Here is a 16,462-nt window from a genome sequence, read left to right as displayed (position 1 = left end):
TCTTTGGAGCAAAACAGATGCAAATTCTGATTCAGTAACTGAACATGGATGGGTATCAAGGACATTTTTCTCTGTGGAAATACTTTTAAGTTTTAAAAGAGTTGTTGAATACCCATGTAAGGAATACATTCTAAACCCCATCTCAGTAAGACAGTGTGGTAAGGTGTTTTGCCTTGTGAAACACCTCCCATCCTCAAAAAAAAACCAACCTAGCATTACTTATTGTATCTCTCTCTTTAACATCTGAAGCTTTTGCCAGATGCAAGTTGCTGTTACAGGTTTTGGTTTTGATTTTCTGAAACTAAAACATTCAATACCAAAAAATTGTGGGTTACGAATTGAACATTAAAAAGCCATATTAAATAAAGTTTTATTGTCCTATTGAAAAGAACATGAAAAAATTGCTTCTTCTTTCTCCTGCTTTTTTGTCAATGATTTTTTGACCTCCTGGTCCATTATTACCTGATACAACTTTCTTGTGACTTTTGGAGATGACTTCTTTTATCATCTACTGAGTATTGCTAGTAGCATGCTGAATGTCCTCAAGAAATACAAACCCCATCAATAAGGAATTTCAATGTCTTTTAATTCTTGTTATTTATTAATAATCACAATATTTAATTTCTTTTTGTTACTTAATTATTTTGTTATTTTTGAAATGTCTCAAAAATTGACCATGGTATATCCATGGAATTATATAATAATAGAATCATTAAGATTGGAAAATACTGTGATGTCCAACTGTTAACCCGGTACCATCACCATGTTCACCATTAAACCATGTCCTCAAGTGCCATAGCCACAGGTTTTGAACACTTCCATGGTTGGCAACTCCACCACTTCCTTGGGAAGTCTGTTCCAGTGCTTTACAACACTTTCTGTGAAGAGATTTTTCCTAATATCTAATCCAAACCTTCTCTGGAGCAACTTGAGGCCGGTTCCCTGGGTTCATATTGACTATAAAGGCATCTGATTTTTTTCTTGTAAAGCAAAAAGCCAATGAGAAAAAAAATTGTAGTGAAGCAAACAATATATGATGTTGATGAAACAGGAAATGTGAGTTTCCTTTGTCCTTGTCCTGCAAGCTCCACTACTGGAACTTGATTTCTTTCACATCAGTGAATTGGTATTATGCCATTGCCCTGTTAATCTCCTGTAAGAGATTAACAATCAGTGCATGTGAGGCTATGTTAGTATGTCATTGCGCTATGTCTGCCAGTAGTGAGACACTCACAGCAAATGCATAATACTTACTTTCAAGTATCAGTTCCAGTTAATTTTGATTTACATGGATTGATCTCCTTCAACATGAAAGATTGAAGTCAGTAGCTAAGGTGTGCCAGACCAGGAATCAGATCTACTCAGTCAAGCAAGGATAAAAATGAACCATGGTGTCAAACAGAGAATATCTGTGTGCTACTTCCTGACTGTGTGATTTACCCAAGAATTGTAAAGTTTAGTTCTTGGCTACTTTAGTTCAGATTTCCACAGTTCAAGTGAGACTGCAATTTCTGTTCTGAAATAAATGGGTGGGATTTTGGTTTTGCTTAACCTGACAAATTTTGTCAAGGATATTTGGAGCTTTAGTTTGACCTATGTGACAAAGCTTGTTGGATGTGAAGAATCTTACCTGCATACTACCAAATCTCACTGGAGAAATTGGGGAGCAGCTTAGCAGTGTTTTAGATGGAAGTGCATTCTTTAAGAGATGGATTGGTCTCCAAGGGATTTGGAGGATCATATTCTTTTCAGAGAAAATTCATTGTTGTTGAGTTACTTCTCAGCTGTATTCAGAGTTTGACAGGCCATAAACAAACTTCTGTTTCTCCCTGGCTAGCCTGAGTGTCTGCGGTAGAGTCCTAAACGGGTAAAAGAACGAAAAGAGAAGGAAACTAGAGTGCAAAATCCCTCCATAGCTTGTTAAGATTAGCATACTTTGTAATTTAGGTTTGGAAGGAAATTCCTATTAAAAATAGGTACAGAATTTCTATACCTTTACTTTACAGTAGAGAACCATGGAATTTCTTTATAATTCTGCTCTTGAAATTCATAGGAAATAAACTAGGTCAGTATTCAGCAAATTAGGGAATTGTTGTACAAATATTGATTTATGTGCTGTGCTCACAGGATTGTTTCTCTTATTGGTTGTTTTGAGTGTCCAAGTGAAGATATAACATCAAATTTTTTTGAAAGGAGCAGCGTATTGTTCTTAAAAGGACTGGTTTGATTCCTGTGGGTAACTTGCAAAGTGTGTTAGCAAGAATATAAGAATCTGGTTCTGACTTTTCAAAAATTGAAAATATGTAGAAGTATACTAATTTTTATTTTCTTCTTTAGTTCTAATATTTCTGTATTTTAATATCTTTTCATAAACCATGCCTGTCATTCAATATATACTGCAGTGATAAAAAATGAATTATTATTTACTAAACATGCCTGTGTAAGTGGCATGAATTATCTGTTGGCCTGATCACATTGTATTAGTAGTGAAAAATTGAATTTATCAGTTTATTTATTTTGTATTTTCAGGTACAGATTGAAGAACTGGACTATCATTACTTTCTGCCTTTGTTCTTTGATGGGCTTTGTGAAACGGAATTTCCATATGAGTTTTTTGCTCGTCAAGGAGTCCATGACCTGCTGGAGCATGGTGGAAGCAGGATTCTTCCTGTTGTTCCTCAGCTCATTATCCCAATAAAAAGTAAGTGAACATGTAGGAGAAAAGTCCATAAATTGTATTTATCTTATGTAAATTTTTGAAAAGTTGTTAATTAAGCTGTAAAACATGACAGCCTGAACATCACATGAGAAATTATTGCAAATGTCAGTAAATTTTAAGGTATAAGGCCAGAAAGCTTATGCCTTCAATCACCTGATATGTGCAGTATTTCAGAATAGACTCTCTTGTTAATGTTTCTCTTATTACAGGGTTGCTCTTGGTCTTTGGAAATGTGAAGTGACATTTCCTTAGCTGATTTTCTATATTTACAATGTAAATCTGCTACTGTACAGACCAGTTCATCTGAAATGGCAGGAGAAATCATCAGGTGGCATTTTAAAAATATTACTTTTGAAGGTTTTATATAGTCAAACATAGTTTTTTTGCAGAAAGAAAAATTGTAAAAACCAATAAATTATTTTAACACAAATTTAATACCACTAAACTTCAAGTGTATTATCACTAAAATTTATTTTCTTGAACTGCCTAGTCTTTTAGATATATTGTTTTGTCCTTTAATTTCTTTAGGTCAGTACCTTGAAGAGATATTATTCTGAACCATCATCATTGTCTAGTTAGTTATGGTGATTCTTAAATCTGCATGCTACACTTGTATGAATATATGCTCATTTTTGTTAAACTTGGCTTCTTTTTTGTGATTAATCATTGATGGTATCATTTCTGCTCTTTTTCCTGTCCATGAGACAGTTCAGCATTAAATACAGTTTTGTAAAACAGAAGGTGAATATAGTTTGGAGCCTGATAATAGAGAAATAATAGTGTGGGAAGGGTCAGAATTGTGTTTTTTTCATTCAATTTTTTCTCAATTTAAAAAGATTGATTATAGATGTCACTATCTCTATATTACCGTAGTTTTGAAAATGTCAAAAGGATTATATAATATTCAGAATGTTTACTCTGTGACACTTGAGAAAGGTTATGAAAGCAATGTTACCATTTTTTCACTCTGAAGGGGAAACACGTAAGGAGAGGAATGATATCATTTCTTCAGAACTGTATTGCCAACATCACCCAAATATATTTGCAGTAGTATCATGTTTTTTGAAAGGTGAAATTTCTTTGGAAAAGACTGCAGGTTTGTGACAGCATTTCCTCAGTTGGGATTTAAAAATCTTTCTGAAAACAGAGTCTAGCTTAGATTTAATTACCTGGAAGCTTTAGCTGTTACATAGCATTTAGAATTAGAGTTTTCTAGTTAAGGATATTTTTATGGGTTTGATATGTAGTGTTAAGTCATAATTTATGGTGCTGGAACACATTCAAGAATCTGCTAGCTAAATTTAATTGTTGTTTCTGCTTTATTTTATTCTAAAGTGCTTATTTTTATTTTAAAAATGCTTCTCTATCAGTTTTAATATGTGAAGAGTCTAAGTGTTATCAGTGATAAAGGCTTCTTCCTAATTAAAGCCATACTAATAGTAAAAGAAGACATCTTGACGCCCACCATCTCCAGGAGTCTGAAAATGTGTACTTTTAAGAGTTTTTTAATTTGCTATGACTGTGTAATACAGCAGTGTAGTCGTAGCTATACATTTCTGTGACTCAGCATCCACAATAAACTCAGCTATGTTTTACACAGATTACTGTCTCTAAAGTGTCCCACTGGGTGAGTTATTTCTGATTAACCAGTCTTCGTCTAGACCACCATATTTTTACTGTGAAGAGTGAATCAGTTGATTGTTAGGAAAGTTAATATATATGATCTAGGGGAAAAGGCTAAAAGAAGGTCAGAAAAACAACTCTACAGATAGAATGCTTTTAAAAGCAGTTTTCTCTCCTGCATAGTCATCAAAGGAATATGTTAGTAAAGACCTGAATGTTCTCAAAAGCATTTAAATTAAATATTAGTATTCTGTATTATATTTTAATGATTTAAGGAGGAATTTGTCTTCCAGCCATCCTAGCTTAAAGATCACACATTTGAACACTATATCATTAAAAATGAAAATAATATTATTTAATCCATCTGTGGGTTATTCTAAGCCCAAATCCTTTCAATCTTTTTCTTGTTAAACAAGCAGTGACTTAAAAAACGACAGGCAATTGAATTGAACAGGCATGGATTCTCTTCTAAAATACCTGAAACATGATTAAAATAATGAAGAAGAATACATTCAGTTAAAAAAGAATTCCTTTTTTTTTTTGTTTGTCACACTGGAAGGACCTTTTTTACTAGAAGGAATATTTTTTACTGGAAATTCAGAGGAAGAAAAAATCCCTCAGGTTGGAGGCATTAATTTCTCAGAGAGAAAAATGTTCAAAATATATTTTGATTTCTCAAAATATAAATTCAGAATATATTGTATCATGCACTGGAAAAACATTATAAAATAGTTTATAAATGCAGTCATTGCATGACATAAAACGCAGAAGAAACAAATTACCTGTTTATGTCAAACTTGTAAGGAATCCAACTAAAAATAAATATAGCACAAACACAGAAAATGGGATTACTTAAGATATAGGACTTTTTGCTCCCTTTCACAGAAGATATAGGCAAACCCATTGGCTGAGTTATTTCGACTTCAGCAAAGATATATAAATTGAGATATATGGCAAATAGCAAAGTACTTTGCAGCAGTATCATGAAAGTTCTGATGCACAATAAACAGCCAGATATCTTCTTCGCCAGGAAGATTCCATATTGCTATTTTCATATTACACACAGGTAAAAAAAGCAGAAGAAGGAGGCTAATTTTGCCCCACATTGCAGATTGGATTGGTGGCAGAGAGCTGAACAGAACCCAGGCACAGCCTGGGTTAGCAAACAGATGTCTGTAGGTTACATGAGGGTTCCTTTATTTTTAGGAAACAGAGGAGTCTGTCTAGCCTTTCTATGTTCTTCTCTGTGGTTGTTATGGGAGTGTAAAATTCCTTCTGATGTTCATTTTTGGGAAAAATTAGTACTTTTAATATTACATTTCCCATAACAAATGGATCGGAAAAGCCTTAAGTCCTTTTTCTGGCTTTTGTTAGGTTCCTGCAACTCTCAGATTCCCGACTTCAGGGTTCCCCGATGTTCTCTGCATGAGACACACGTGCAGACATAAACACTGAGGGAGCCAGAAGTTTCTGCACCTTTGTCTATCGTTTCTATGAGTAACAGCAGGGACATGCAACTCAGTGCATGGAAGCACCTCCTCTGCTTTCAGAGGCAGCAAGCATGCTGCCATTCACATTTGCTTTGCTTGCAATGTAGTTGTAGGAGTCTTCAACCCCTGCATGCATAAAATCACCAATTGTTCCAGCTCCCACACTCTGACTTTTGCTAATGCAATTGTTTATGGAGCAACCTGGTGATATTTTCATCTAGATGTGTAAAAACAACAATAAAAAAAAAATAGCTAAAGAACCCAACTGTAAAATAAACCAAAATTATTTTTAAAGTAGCATTACTTTTAAAATCAAATCATTTCAATAGTCTTAATTTATAAATGCACTCCCATATATGAAGGAACAGTACATCATAGCGCAGACATTGGAGTGAATGGCTAGAAATGATCAACAGGAAGATCATCATATAGTTTTGCTAATGAAGATAATAATGTGAAATTAAACACCTAAGTATCTTGGGTCACCCACTTGCCAGAATCTTCTCTGTTCTGTGCTGTGAATCCTAAAACAGATATGTAGACAATCTGAACTTAGGCCTAAAGCTAGAAAAGCTCTCATCTTTGCACTTATAACTTAGAAGGAAGTATTGTTTCTACACAGTTCCAGTCAGCAGGCCAGTTCTTTTGATTGAGTTCAGAAAGAATAATCTCCATCCTAAGGAACACTGAAGTTTTCCTTCTTGAGACTTTTACCATGTTGTTAAACATAACTTCTGTGATACAGTAAATCAAGGATACCTTAAACTTTGTTAAAAATATTTAATTAAGGTAATAGATATTTTTGTGAGTCAGATTTAGAGAATTGAATAGAGCACTCCTCTCTCAATGTCACCTACAGAGTCCTTTTTAATGTTTAATAAAATTCCAAATAAAACTTATTTCTCTTTTCTTATTGTTCACATTCTGTTTGCACTTGATTTCCATTTTCTTATTGTTCATTCTATTTGCATGAGAAATGTTGTCTTGGATTACAGTGTAGTTAATTCTTATTTAATGTCAAACCAGTGTCAGTTTTACATTTAGATATGTAAAGTTGAATGTGTTGCTAGCAGTTGTTCTAAGCATATTCGTAGTTCTCATGTATTCACAGTATTTAGGAGTACTTAATAACTGTTAAATGCTTCCTTTCACAAAGTTCTGCAATGTTTTTATGGAATAAATATGGTTTTCTGGTCTGTTGTCATTTTCTTTCTGCAAATCATATAAGTTGATTTCTCTCACCTACAGAAAGCAAGTTAAAACACTAATCTATTGTCATTTTCCTCCTGGCTGACTGTTCTTGAGAACCAGTACTGGTTATTAAGGTCACAAACTGAAAGATAAAAGCAAACAAGCAGGCTTTTATAGACTTAAAATGCTTTTAAAGAAATCAAAGATCTCTGATTTTTTTTTAAATTGTTCTGATATTCAAATACTAAAGCATTTCCCCTGCAGGTTTCATCAGCCAGTACAAGTAGTTGCAATTAGGTTTATGTTTGATTGTTCTGCCCAAAATTTGTCATTTCAGGTATTTTCAACTGCTTTAGGAAGTAGCTCCTTTATTATCCTCTTTGCTCTTTTCTTTGAGGAGAAACTGTGTTCCTTATTCAATAAAGATAAATCTCATCCATGTTTGGTAAGTGAAATCTGTAATTAACATCTCTGACTTTTAAAGTTGGAGTTAGAGGTATTTATTCCTGAATTCATAAATGTATTATAGTTAGCATTTATTAGTAATGAATTTCATCTGCAATTTTATCACCCAGTTTTTCTCTACAGTTCTTCAGAGTCAGTCCTTGTCTTTGGTATCTGGAATAACTTGATATCATCAGAAATCTTTGTTATCATCAGTGAAGACTCTTCCAAATCACATTTGGATCTAGTGAAAAGGATGAAATTCAGCACAGATTCCTGCAAGGCCTTACTAGTGATATTCTTCCTCTGCCCACAGTTTCTATCTCTAAGTCAGTATTTATTTCTATGGATGCCATGGAGGTTCAGTGAGGGACCCTATTAAATTCCTTTTGAAAGTCTAAGAAAACTGTTTTAGCACATTCTTCTTCTTCCATGAGCTAGAGAACATTTAGAATGCTAGATTAGAATTTGCAGTACAGATGCCTGTACTTTGATTCTGCAGACCTTTTTTCTAAATGGAACATTTAGAAAATGTCACATTTCAGTGATAGCAGACCTGTTTTCATCAGGACAGTGGATACTCAATGCAGTTTTAGTATCTTAGCACAGAAAAGGGAATGTACACCTAGGAATGGATAGAAACTCTAGACTGGCATAGTCAATAAGCAGGTTTTTGGGACTCTCTTCTAAGTCCCAATGCTATATAATTAAACTGGGTCCACAAATATTAATAGAATTCAAGCTTTATAGGAGCTGATGTAGTAAAATGCTACAATTAGAAGCACAGCTAAAGCTGAAAGAAGCCACTGACTGAATTTTCCTTCCATATTTTGCTATATCATGTTTTTTGAAAGCATCAGTGTTTTGCTATGTATCTTAGCATTTTCTGTGCCTTAGATTGGCTTTACATAAAGAGATCTTTGATGACAAAATTGGCATAAAGTTTTCATGTCTTACCCTCTATTTATCCTTCCCATTGCTTCACTGTAACACATCATTCAGTTGTACAGAAAGAAATTTTTGTACATCTGCATTATTTGGATCAGTCTCTTTCTGGACTTCTAAAAGGTACAGAGCACAAGGTTCTTATTCTGGTTTTTATTCACTCTTGATTGAAATGCTGTGTTTTGTAACAGTCTTCATTACTGTTCTCTAAGTTTAGCATAATACTATTCTATAAGTACAGGTAGTTAAGTATTATGCCCTTTGAAGATTTTGAACAAAATTTTCTAAAAGTATGTATCACTTTATTCAATTGCGATTTGAGAACATTTCATGTTAGGACTTCTTTAAACCTAACTCTGTGAATTTAAAATAGGACCTTAGTTAACAGGATTAAGTAGATCACAACAGTCAAGCATTTTCATCCTGAGTGCTCTTTACCTCACAGGATGGTATCTTGTTCTGCTTCAGGCAAAGAGTTGTCTTAAACTGTTGCCTCATTTACCAATTGAGTGAGAGATATGAATGCAAAATAAATTAGTTTTAATGTTTGGTTGCAAGATCTAAATGGAAAATGTTGGTGCTCTTCTAAGCATAGATTCACATGGTGTTTGAAAAAGAAGTTGAAGAGAAGAATTACATTATCAACATAACTTTTAATATAACGACCAAAATCTAGAGTCAGTAGTTGAGAAGAGACAGAAGTTTAGGCAAACTGATTTGATTCTGTAAAGCTCAGGATATCAATGTGCTATCTGGGAGAAAATGTTCTGATTTGCTCTCTTTTCTTCAGTGGAACTACATTGTGTCATGATAAAGATCCATTGTGCATTGGGAGAAATGCTGTCATGTTTCCTGACTTATAGAATCTATCAATTTTATCTGTCAGATGAGAACTGTGGCTTCTATTATAGACAATGTCTGGGACTGAGATAGGATTTTCCAAACTGCCACATAAAAATAAAAGATATCAACTTATATAATTTCTAGGTCTTTGACAGGTAAGGAGTTACTCAAGAAAAAGATTTGAATGTTTTAAAATAATTATTTCTATTGCTTTGTATGTAAACATCTAGTAAATGGATAAGCAAACAAGTGGCATATGTCGTAAGGAAAGTTTTTGCTCTTAATGGAAATTAACAAAAGAAACACTAAATTTACATCAGTTTACATGAATTACCAATAAAATTTGTCTGAAATTAAAAATACAGTGAATTAACATTGATGCCTTGTGAAGGCTGACCTAGAACAGAGGCTAGACAGCATTAAAGTCTTCGCTGAAGTCAATGAATTGGTATCTTATATTGTCTCATTGGGAATAAGCTTTAATAAACAGCACTATGGTGTTTTAAATATGCTTTCAAATTTCATAACTATCTCTTACTTTGGCTTTGAATGGTAGAAATAGAACAAACTCAGATACTGAGCTTTTAAAGCAGATATTAAGCTGATATCATTGTAAAATTTTCTTTAATTAAGGAAGTTATTATGAACTTCAGAAAATATTTGTCTGGAAAAGCTATATCAGTACAAAATAATGTACGTTTGAATGAAAAATACTTCATTATATACTTCAATTGAGCTATTATTTAAGCTGGAGGATTTCTTGGAAAAGTATATCCTAAATCAGAAGCAAAATCTTTAGTTCATACCATTAAAGTAGAAGATCGATGTCTTCACAATAACAGATTCAGCAGACTTCTAGGCCAAGAGGCAACAGCCTAGAATGTTTTCTAAAATGGAATACTTTGAATATTATGCATTTTTCCTTCATTTGGGCTATGTAGCTGTAGTGTACCAAGATTTCTAAATGGTCTGCTTTATTCCCGTGTAAGGATATTAGTACTTTCTTCAATTCATGTGCCAATTCTATTTTCTTCAATTCTAGATGCCACTGATATTTTCCAATGTATTGGAATATACTTTTTTCATATACTGCATTAATATTTCCTTCCTTTTATTCTTGTGGGAGAATGGATTGTAGTGATGGTAGTACACATAAAATAATTACCAGATTTTAAAAATATAAACAGGTGTTTGAAAGTTGTGTACCTTTGGGGCAGGGACTGCCTCTAATTGAATGTTTATAAAGTGCCTAATATAATCAAGCCAGGACTGGTTGGCTGCCATGTGGGTGATGTGTTGGCTGAAGACCTTTTGGGCACAGTGTTCATGTAATGATAGACTTTTCAATTATCAGAGAAGTAAGGAGATAGGTCAGCAGAACTGCAGCCTTAGACTTACTGAGGGCAGACTTTGGCCTGTTCAGGAGTACATTTGACAGAGACCCTTGAGAGGCAGTCCTGAAGGGCAGTGGGGTCCAGGAAGGCTGGATGTTCTTCAAGGACAAAATCTTAAACATTCAGGAGCAAATTGCCTCCATGTGCTGAAAGATGAGCCTGACTGAAATGGGCTTGACTGAACAGATACACTAGTCTGGAATTCAGGGGATAAAAGAGAGTTTATGACCATTGGAAGAAAGGGCCGGCAATATCAGGAAGACTAGAAGGTTGTCATAATGTTATGCAGGGAGAAAATTAGAAGTTCCAAAACCCAAGTAAAATTTATTCTGACTACTGCCATAAAATATAATAAAAAATATTTCTATAACTGTATCAGAAGCAAAAGGAGGGCTAGGGAGAATCTATCTTTTACTGTTTGTAGGGGGAAGTATAAGACAAAGGATGAAGAAAAGGCTGAGGTACTTAAGGCATCCTTTGCTCCCATCTTTAGTTATTTAGTAAAATCTGTTATTCTCAGAATACCCTGTGTACCCCTGAGCTGTTGATAGGGATGGGGAGTAGGATGACGCCACCATAATCCAAGGAGAAATGGTCAGGTACCTCTGTCCTGCTGCTCCGCTTGGACAGAGCTAAGTCTGTAGCATCAGATGGGATCCATCCAAAAGTTCTTCCTAGGAGTATTTGGACAGCCATTTCCACTTACACGACACACTCTGCATGCCTAGAAATAGGGTTTCTTATAGTCTGGGACAGCTTCTACAGTCTAGAAGTACTGTTCCTGGGAGTGGGTACAATTTGTTTAAAATTAAGAAGCGGTGATTTCTGTCAATGATTAATTTTTATATCCCTTAATTAGTTTTGCATGTATTAATAATTAATTTTACTAATTTGTAATAATTCATTAAATTGTATATAAATATTTATTCATGCTTGTATATATGACATAACTGTTGCACTGAAATTTGCCAGTGTTAGTGGTGATTTCCCTATTAGTTCAGTTAGCTATTACTTACGTGTATGACAAGTTAGTAGTGAATAAATCTATATGATAGAACCCCAAAACTTTCTCTTCCAACCACTCTTCCATGAAACTGAATAATGCCTGTTACTCTCTAACAGAGTATTTTCCTACCTGAGACTTGCCCCAGTCTTTAAAATTGTATCTGGGTGATTCTCTTTGCTAAAGAAGCCTTAGAACATCCATCCACAAAAGCATAATTTGGAATAGCCAGTCTCTTTGCTGGAACTTAACATGAGCATGCTGCATTGTTGGGCTTCCTGTTCACACATTATTATGTTCAGAGACAGTGTGACATTAAGAGCAGCCTGATGCCTACAGCAGGGACTGTTGTAGAAAATAAGGAATATGGAATTCAGTCTGTATATTCATTTAGCAGTACTCCTTTAACTTGGATGAGGTCGATGAATAGTACCTTTATACCTTGGACTTTCTCTTGTCTAGCAGTAGGTTCAGTATGTGGTTCACAAGAATGCCAAGAGGCATGAAAGGAGATTATTTACTAGTTGATTTTTAGAATTGTCTCTGTCCATTCACACGACCAATCTGCCCTGCCCTTGGTTTGGAGATCTAGCTCTGATTTTTAACACTCAGCAGGCATGTGATAAGCAGCAGAAGCAGGTTGGGGTACAATGCATTTGCTTAAAGTGATGGAAAATTGGCATTGCTCTTTTGTGAAAATACTACTTCATTCTCTATGAAATGGCATTCCTGTGCTCTGATAAAACTCAGCACGGGAAATACTGAATCATAGAATTGTAGAATCACGGAATCGTGGTTTGGGTTGCAAGGGGGCTTTAAAGATCATCTAACTCCAACACTTCTGCAATAAGTAGAGACATCTTTGATCCTAATACTTCCACTTGAAGAGGCAGTTCTTGAAGAAGTTACTAATAACTCCTCTTCAAATTTTGTTGTTCTTTGCTACAATTTTTTCCTAAATGCTTACACTTTGTTATGGTGTCTCAAATCACATATTTAAATATGTCTCTGTTTGTAAAACATAGTAATGAATATGAGCTTATCTTTTTCAGTTCTGTCCCAATGCAATGATGTACAAGTCTATGTAACTGGGCTGAATACTGGAGTATTAGACTGATATATAAGACCATACCAAATCTGACAACTGCTGACAAATTAATCCAGCTTCATAATTTCAGAAACACCTTTATAAATACATGAATTTTGCAAGGAAAAAAAAACGTATTTCAAGTGTCTCATTTTTAAATACAAGAAAGAATGCAAAGCACTTGCTTTTAGTAAAATTAAAGGAGAAGAAACAAGAGGTTTTTATGAAATGTCTTCGTGTCATAAGATTAGAAGCATGACATTGAAAGCTAAGAGAAACATCTAAGTAGGCTAGACAAAACCTTTTTTTTCCCCCTAGAATGTTTTTCTTTTGAAAAAGCCTACAAGGTTTGTTTGTTGGGGTTTTTTTTCTATAAACATTTGCTTCATTGTACTGATTCTCAGAATAGTAGGAATTGTCAGTTGAATGAATAAAATTATCATTAAATAAATGAGTACAAACATACAAACACCAATTGTTGCACTAGAATGCATCTGTTGTCAACCTTTGCAGGTTGTCTTGCAGTTGTATAGTTCCATTGGCCCCAAGTGGTACTTACTGAACATTTATTTTTCATTTGTTTGGACCACGCCAGTATTATACAGGCAGCATGAGGGAATAATGAGCTGCATTCTTTGGGTTACTGAAGAGTCAGCACAAATTGTGGGAACAAATAACAATCAGACAAGGCAGTGTTTTATAACATCAGGACTGCAATCCATCTTTGGGATCTTTCTAAGCTGGGCTAATAAAGGCCCACTTACAATTCCCAACAGAGTATAGTTTAATTAAATTTGTCCATTAGAGGACTCCTTCCCCTCCCTTTACATTTTAGAAATTAATTCTGCTTTCTGCCTGTTGTTCTTTTTGCATCACAGATGCACTGAACCTTCGTAACCGGCAGGTCCTCTGCACCACACTGAAAGTCATCCAGCACCTGGTGGTGTCAGCTGAAATGGTGGGGGAGGCCTTGGTGCCCTATTATCGGCAAATTCTCCCAGTCCTAAACATCTTTAAGCACATGAATGGTGAGTTATGCTAACAGACACTGTGTCTTTCAACTCCTAAGGCAAAAAGGGGCTTGAGGCAGGGTTAATTAACAATGTAGTTAAGATTTATTACTGTATATAAACTCAAATCCATTTGGAGCTCTAAATAATGTAAACTCCCCCTCTTACTATTCCCTAAGGATGCACTGAAATTAACAATTTCATTTATTACTCCTTGCACGTACAGTTTATTTAACACAGTACAGAAGCAGTGAAGCAGTTCTATAATCTTCCAATAATTAAATTGTAAACTTTGTAACAGTCTTTTGAATACATTAATAAATTGCAAAGCTTTTTTCCTCCCTCCAACACGTTAGTTTAGTCCAGCTGTTTTATTCAATTCTGTGCTCTCCACAAACAATTTGCTGCTACCAGAAGGTTTAGGGAAGATTAAAAACAAAATAGAGATCAAACTAATTAATTTGAGGGTCGAGAAAACTCCATGTCATAGAAGAATTTCAAGTTAGATGATATCGAGCAAAACAGTGAAGTTTGAAGATATTGCTGCACGCTTAGTAGGTTTCATTATAAAGATATTTAGAACTAATTTATGTCTACAGTTAAGTATGTGTTTTCTTTGTAGTGCAGATCCCATCAGTTTCAGTCTTTAATGACTGGTACTGTGAGTTCTATATACTGTGAGTACATTTATACCACAGTCATCAGCTGAAATCAACATGATGTATGTTGCTTTTGCCAAATTAATTTTTAAAATATTTTTTGCTAGTAAATCTAGCTTTACTTATTTTCAATTATCTACAAAGTTACTGACTTAAAAATTCCTATTATTGACTTGTGGCCACATAGATGAAAAGAAACTAATTCCTCGCAAGCTTTCAAAGGAGGGTTTTCATTAAATTCGTGGCATTTTAATAGTTCTCTGCAGGACTCCTTCCTATTATAGTTTCTGTTTGCATTACTACAGAATATAATACCTTATACTCACTCTTTAGCAAGTATAAGATTCAAATCAGGTTGAAAAATGCCTGTTCAGAGACTGACTTGAAGACACAAATTAAATTTACATTTTAGATCTCTTTAAATACATATACGTCTCTGACTTTACTTAGTGAGAAACATTCAGTAACATGGAATTTCACAAATTCAAGTTATTTCTGATGACAGTTGTGGCTTTCCAGAAGTCATGGGATGAAGGGTTATGAGTGAAATCTGTTGGCTGAACTTAAGCAGTTTCAGTAGGTCTCCTTTTGAATTGGAAGATTTCCCCTAAACAGATCTAATTTCAGTATCTGGCACAAAACAAGACTGTAAAAATGACTTTTATTGATTAATGAATATACCACACATGCTTTTTTCCAAATTTCTGCCTGAAGTAGCCCATAAATTCTCTTGACTGGGCTTTTCTACAGTGATTTCAGATGAATAATAGGGAAAGCTCATGTGTAGCCAGGTACATACCTTGGCAAGGCATTAAACACAATCTAAATATATCTTCAGTTCTGATTGTATTGTGAGCAAAATAAAACTTATTTTCAACATATTTGTGTGAGATCTGTGCTCTGTGAATTTGTGCCTATATAAAACTACACTAAATCATGATATTTGATATTAAAGAACTAATGCCCCAAAAATAAGTAAAAAGCAATAGTTGAAAATCAGCTGATTTTATTAAGTCATTACTTTTTTAGAAATAAAAATTCTGAAACTTTAGTATTTCCAGGAATGAAATAGATGCAAGGCCAATCATGTGAAACTGTTCAACTTCTTCAGTACTCATTTGAAGATGATAGGGAATACCTCTGTCTCCTCCTTCCACAAAAAGATTATGTTTCATTCCTGCTTCCCTGGTGGTTGGCAGAAAATACAGGGTTCTTTCCTCCTCTGTCTATCTCACATAAGCTAATAGGCAGCTGAGGTTCAGGTGTTTGCTCCCAGTTATAAGGAAATTGCAGAGACTTATCTGGACTATTTTCTTCACTGTTTATTTTTACAGGTGAAAGATGCGGTAAGTGAAGCAGTCTTCTTTCTGCTTTTCTGTATAGCTTGTGAAAGTAAGAACTGTGCTGCATCTTCCTGCATTTGTTTGATTTGCAGTCTATTAAGACAGACATCGTGGAAGTTTGTCCAGAATTAAGTTAACTGGAGGAAGCCATGTTTTAGTCATTGCCACCTCACTAGATCAGTATCTAGCTGATGAAAGGAACTCTTTCCCAAATTCAGCATCTGTGAATACCACTCTGAGTGTGTGTGATGTGAAGCTCTGAAACTCCCAAGCCAAAATTCTTTAGATACAAAAAGTTTCCATAGGTTAGGTAGAGGCTCAGAAATGTCATAAAAAGAGTATGTTGCTTGCTTATTAAAACACGTGTGTTATTTCTATTGGTAATTTTTGTAAATTATAAAAAAATGAGAGCATTGATGAAAAACAAATTAGGATTTTTAATCATTGAAAGCATATAAAATGTGTTCACCCATCTGAGTCACAAGATACAGGTTTAAAATAAACCAATGCAATCTAAGTTATAAATGCCAGGGGGAAGATCCAAGCCTCCTGAGACAGTCTGTGTGAAAGCCAGAGAAGAGGGTTCCTTTAACTTCTGAAGAGTCTTGTTAGTGAGCAAGGGACTTTTTGGTGCACAAAGCATATTTGGTGTGTCTGAATTCGTGCCCTCTCTGGAACTTAGGCCCTGACTTTGAATAGATGTTTCTTTTC

The 16,462-nt window shown here is 34.6% G+C and overlaps 1 protein-coding gene across 4 annotated transcripts in view; it reads left to right on the top strand.

The window, feature by feature from the left end:
• The window catches only part of PACRG (parkin coregulated), a 210,863-nt gene that overhangs the window by 103,917 nt on the left and 90,484 nt on the right, over positions 1-16,462 (top strand). For 3 of the 4 annotated variants that reach the window (XM_063151777.1, XM_063151774.1, XM_063151776.1), the window contains 2 exons: positions 2,530-2,701; positions 13,618-13,767. In XM_063151777.1, the coding sequence (XP_063007847.1) occupies positions 2,530-2,701; positions 13,618-13,767 (322 nt within the window). The remainder of the gene's footprint in view (positions 1-2,529; positions 2,702-13,617; positions 13,768-16,462) is intronic. The other variant, XM_063151778.1, reaches the window with a different exon arrangement.

The sequence above is a fragment of the Melospiza melodia genome, chromosome 3 (genome assembly GCF_035770615.1).
Source record: "Melospiza melodia melodia isolate bMelMel2 chromosome 3, bMelMel2.pri, whole genome shotgun sequence".
Classification (NCBI taxonomy): domain Eukaryota; kingdom Metazoa; phylum Chordata; class Aves; order Passeriformes; family Passerellidae; genus Melospiza; species Melospiza melodia.
The sequence above is the reverse complement of the archived record's forward strand: the minus strand, read 5'-3'. Positions and strand labels throughout refer to the sequence as shown.